A 5771-nucleotide genomic window follows, 5' to 3' on the forward strand; every position below is an offset into this window, starting at 1 on the left:
TCCCTCTCGTCTGTCAAAGGTCAGGAGAGATACGGTAGAGGAAGATGCTTTTATTTTGAAAGGATTGGGTCGTAAAGAAGCTTTTATTCTGAAAGAAAGTAGGGTTGTGTGCCGCTGGTTGAAATGAAACGTCTTCTGTGGGTGAGGACAAAGTGAAACCGGGATGTGGTGGCGCAGCGGACAGATGCCTGGTGTTTGTTTCCTGCTGCAGCTTTTACAGCTCCCGTGTTCCCTCGGTGCTGATACCAGTGGTGATTGCAGCGGGTTTATTGGCCGTCAGACAGCTGCTGTCAGCGGAAACACAGCTGAACTGTGACCCCGGACCTCTGCTGCAGGAGAAACCTCTGCAGGTTTGATCCTGATTCTGAGCCGAGTCTGCGTTCGTCTGGGTCCAGAGATGAAGAGGAGACTCCTGCTGGTGTCCAACTCCACCCTGCACGGCAGCGGGTACCTGGACCACTGTGAGCACAACATCTCACACTTCTTCGGAAAGTAAGTTACACTGTTTCACCGGAGCAGAGCGTTTATAGTAAGTGGCTTAAGATAAGTTCTAAAGCTTTAACCTTTAAATCATTACAGAGTAATGACTGTACAGAGTATTACTCTGCAATGATTTAATGAAAGAATAAAGCTTTCATATGTAAAGGTCTGTTTCTCTAATAATCAGCATTGAAAGGACGAAGTCTGGTGTGGAGAGACTGTTGGCATTGAAGTGAGATTACAGTGACTTTTGACCTTTGAAATCTGATCAGGTCGAAGGTTCTGTTCACACTTAACACTCACACAGTAAAATATTTAACACCTGTCTATGAATGATTTGAAAAACTGGATCAGCAGTTTGTCATGAAAGTTTATAAAAGTCACAGCTGCATGTTCACAAACTGTGGAAATAAATATTTCTATGTTCATTAGCAAACACGTGATCATGACTCAATATCTGGTAGTATAATTTAGTTTAGGTTAATAGTTTAATAGTATTACATTTAAGATAAATGCCTTCATCAGCAAACATACATGTCTGCAGGGACATGTTTGACCGTCTTCTGTAAATCAGTAGTCGAGGCAAACAAGCAGCAGTTCATGGTTAATATTTGAATATTTTAATGGAAATCGTAAATGTCTGAGCTTGAGTTAAAACAGGTGACCTTTGATCTTTGAAAGATTTGTGTTAAATGATAAAATCATCATTAAATTTGATTTTTCAATGGGAGACTTGTCATCTAAGTGTGAATCATCCATGATAACTGTCTAATGTTATCTGACCTGTTGTGTATTTCAGAGATGTGAAGCGAGTGCTGTTTGTTCCTTATGCTCTTCATAACAGAGACGCTTACACCAAAACTGCCAGGGACAAGTTTAAGACTCTGGGTAGGTGTGTGTGTGTGTGTGTGTGGAGACACATCCAACTGTAAATCTAATGTGAATCCAGCACTCTGATTGAACTGAAAGGTGTTTGGCCCCCTGCAGGTTATGAGGTGGACAGCATCCACAAGGCCGCGGACCCCGTTGATGCCGTCAGGAAGGCTGAAGCCATTTTCATCGGTGAGGGATGATACAGCGAGGCAGTTTTCTTCCGTCTCTTCCTCTCCTCTCCTTCCTTTCCTTTTGCTTGTGATGATATATTCCTGGTTGTGTGTGTTTTGCAGGAGGAGGAAACACTTTCCGGCTGCTGAAGAGCCTGTATGACAACAAGGTGGTGACAGAGATCAGGAGGAGAGTGCTGGAGGTGAGGCCGCTCTCAGCTCACTGCAGATACATTTACATTTATTCAGACTTACAAGTGAGGGACAACAGTAAAGCTTCAGAACAGTACAACATGTAGCAACATGTGTCTGACTGACTTCATGTGAAACCAATGAGACTGAGCTGCTATAAACAGGAACATTAGCAGAGCGTTCACTGCTGTTGATGTGACGAGCAGCCATCTTGGATTGGGGTTGCTCCGACAAGTTGAAAATCTGACTTCAGGGTTAAAGTTGAAACTCAGGAACACATCAGTAGTTCAGCATGTTAGGAGAGGAGGAGCTCTCAGAAGAGATGAGTCTTCAGACATTGTTGAAGACAAAGAGGGGCGCTTCTGCTCCAATAGGAGCTGGTTCCACCACTGGGGAACCACAAATCAGATTAGGGAACCCCTTGTGTGATCCCAAACTATGATCCTCAGTTTTTTTGGCATAAGAAGAGGAAGATAAGGCCTTTTGTAGAAAACACTTTGAAGCCACAGGTCTCAGTGAACAGCTGTGCAGTGGTGTGAGGATCCTAAAATGCTTTGCACAGAAAGAATCAGGAGACTTAGTCTTCACACAACCTGGACAAAGTCTACATTGTTTGACAGCTCTGAGTCCGGTACAGACCAGAACACAACGTTAGATGATGTCTCATAACGACTGAAGTACAGATTTAACAATGATGGAGTTGAAGGGCAGAGAGACTCAGTTCGGTTCTCTGAACCAGACGACCTTCTCTTCTGCCATCCAGGGTTTAATTACTGAACTATGACCAGGACACTTTAACATGCTCAGACTGTGTGGAAATGTGGTGCTTAGACAATGGAGACCTTTAAAAGCTCTCCTCTTCTTTCTCCTCCGCCCCTGTCTGGAACATACCACCTGCTCAGGTGAAGATGGGGCTGAACTACACAGATACTCAGCTTTCCAAGCAGAAACAACACCACACAGCTGTAAACACTGACTGCTTCTGTTTCTGCTACAAGCACACAGATTATTGATAAGAGCACAAACAAATGTCATTTACTGCTGAAGTGTTTGACCAAACTCCCCTCATCCTGACAATGACCAGTCCCTCACTGCTGAGACCTAATGATGCAAACCTGTCTCCACTCTCCCTGATTGAGCAGCAGAGTGGGCTGACTCTGCTACACCACATATTACAGCCAATATATTCAAACCCCCTGACAAATGAACAGAAACACTGGACTGAAATACTGATGATAAAACACCCAGCACGGTGATACTGTAGGGGAACAGGGCCTGGTGAAAAGCTGCCTTTTCACAGGAAATCAGATGTTTCCACAGCACAGATGTCAAACAGACATTTAAAACGTTACAAGTAAACACCTGGTGACATTAAAGTTGTCACAGTTCACACTTAACCTGACATTCTTTGGTTCCAGCTGGGAACTGACTCTTCAGATTCTGAACCAATTTATTTTTGGTCGAAATGCCTCAAATGGTCCAAATTTAACCAGAACTGGTTCCATGTTGGTGGAAAAGGGGTATCACTGTTTCCACTCAGGTTTTTTTTTTAAATTAACAAAAAAACAAGTGGAGACAGACTTAGTGTCAGTAGCCAGGAAGGACCTGGAAGTACCCCCTTCCCTTCTTGCTCCCCTCTCCTTCCTTTTCCTTCAAGGCTTACTTCTTCACACCCCTTCATCCATCTGCTCTTTGTCCTCCCTGTCATTCATCGCACCTCATCCTTCCTTTATTTCTAATAATCTCTCCACCTCCACAGGATGGTATTCCCTACATGGGCTCCAGTGCCGGCACCAAACGTGGCCACCATCAGCATCAACACCACCAACGACATGCCCATCGTCTACCCTCCGTCTTTCTCTGCCATCGGCCTCGTCCCCTTCAACATCAACCCACACTACCTCGACCCTGATCCCAACAGCCGCCACATGGGGGTAAGTCAGACAAACCTCAGCTCATACATATCCAATATTTTGGGTTATGTGCTTCAAAGCGGACAGGAGTGGGAGAGTTTGACTATAATGACGACTGAAATATTGAAGAAAATACTGAAATCTAAAAAACCTCTCAGTAAACCTGGCAGACGTGACAATGATGATGATATAGTGAACAGAATATTGATCTTGCATTAAGTCCCTCTGTTCAGGACTGGTACGACAGGTCTGGACCACTTGGGAATTTCGTTTGTACCTATAAGAAAACTGATGAATGCCACAAATTCTCTTAAATCGCTTGTGCCTGCCACTTAAGAATGAATCTTCATGTGACTGGTTCTTGCATGAGACCCTTTGTCTCCCTGGCCAGCTTTCAAACTCAGCTCATACTCATTAGAGTTAAAAGTTTCACGGCACATATGAGTGCTGTTGAGTGTCTCACCATAGTAGTCTTTGGGTGCTTTTCATTTCATTTGAAAGGTCAATATTCGGTTTCTGCCTGAGGAAGTGATGCAACACGTGAAGCTGTGAAAACTGCAGTGGTTAACAAAGAAGTACAATGTCAGCAGACTGATGGGCAGTTTGTTTGACATTTGACACTTATTTTTGATTTCACATTAGTAATGCACAGTTTGAATCTCTGGAGATTTTGTAAATGGAAGCACAACAGTCCAAAAACCCAAAGAATTTCAGTTTGTAATGACAAAAAACTGCAAATCCTCAAACCAAAGATGCAGGAAACAAATCATTTTTGACATTTGTGCTTGATAAATGAACAACCAAACATCAGAGTAGCTGCTGACTGATTTGATCTGTCTATCAACTAATACAACCTCTCTCAGCATGGCTCTTTTTGTGACAGTAATAAATGTTTCCCAGCATGCTGCAGTATCCAGTACATTCTTTGTGTTGAGGGAGGATGCCCCCATGTGGTCACTAGACTAAGACTTCTTAGACTAAGAAACTAAAATCCCTGGCTAAGAAGGTGACTAAGAAAACAATGAGATCTTTTGGTGTATATTATAGTAAACTTGAAGTTAACCTGATTTTTATTGTCATAAAGTTAAGTATAAATACAGACTCACAAAAAGTAATTCTTGCTCTGATACAACCATTAGACCCGCTTTAGGTTTTAACCTCCCGCAGCTTCTGGTTTAGCCTGATACGTTCTAAACTGTAGCTAGGCTAGTCAGATGCTAAGTGACAAAGAAACAGCCCCATAGTTTAATGGGTTGTGTGGTTTCATGTGGTCTGTTTGTATGTTGATGATGTTGTATCGTGTCTTTGGTACAGGAGACCAGGGAGCAGAGGATCACCCAGTACCACGAAGAACCTGATACTCCCTGTGTCCTGGTGAGACAGGCCTTTCTTAGGCTTTATATTTTCAGCTTGTCCGTCTCAATCTTGTGAACATGATATCTTAGTACCACTTGGAGGGAATTTTGTCAAATTTGGTAGAAACATTCACTTGAACTCAAAGATGAACTCTCAAAATCTAAATGTGCTAAACCATGTCAGATGTTAGGCTTCATCTCCTCACAGTGATTTTTGCAGCCAGAGACAAATACAGGCAGAGAAGATGAAATTCTGAGCTTTATCAGAGAATTTACAGTGATTCTGTTTGTGTCCTCAGGGTCTGAGGGAGGGGTCCATGCTGCTGGTGGAGGGAAACAAAGCCACACTACTGGGAACCACTAAGGCCAGACTTTTCACCAGGTCAGTCCACGAGAACCTGAAGGCAGACTAGGAAAACCAGCAGTTCTAACTATGATTTGTTTTGTTGTTCCAGGGGAAAATCCTCAGTGGAGTACGACCCAGGTAGTGACCTGAGCGTCCTGCTGACAGACGCACAATAATCCACCACCACAGCTGATGATATGGTTGTGGATGACAGTGCTTAAATGTTCTGGTCAAATCAGAATAAGCATTTAAGGAAACATCATTCTGTCTTTGTGAAGATCTAACAATGTTGATTAAAGTCATGTAACTCAGATTGACCTGTGGTCTGTTACAATGTCTTCAGAAAGTATTCAGACCCCTTCACTTTTTTTTTTTTTTTTTTTTTTTTTTTTTTTACACTTTTTTGTGTTGTGAGGTCCTTGAATGACAAAAATGTCAGCGT

At 42.9% G+C, this 5771-nt stretch overlaps 1 protein-coding gene across 1 annotated transcript; it reads left to right on the plus strand.

Moving 5' to 3' along the window:
• The first annotated feature begins 93 nt into the window (after positions 1-93).
• si:dkey-69o16.5 (Alpha-aspartyl dipeptidase-like) lies at positions 94-5642 on the plus strand. The gene is given in 9 exon segments (XM_018674189.2): positions 94-492; positions 1280-1368; positions 1468-1542; positions 1647-1726; positions 3475-3510; positions 3512-3649; positions 4943-5002; positions 5283-5365; positions 5439-5642. Coding segments are annotated over 9 exon segments (723 nt in total). The 5' UTR covers positions 94-397; the 3' UTR covers positions 5506-5642.
• The last annotated feature ends 129 nt before the right edge of the window (positions 5643-5771 follow it).

The sequence above is a fragment of the Lates calcarifer genome, linkage group LG1 (genome assembly GCF_001640805.2).
Source record: "Lates calcarifer isolate ASB-BC8 linkage group LG1, TLL_Latcal_v3, whole genome shotgun sequence".
NCBI classification, from domain to species: Eukaryota; Metazoa; Chordata; class Actinopteri; family Centropomidae; genus Lates; species Lates calcarifer.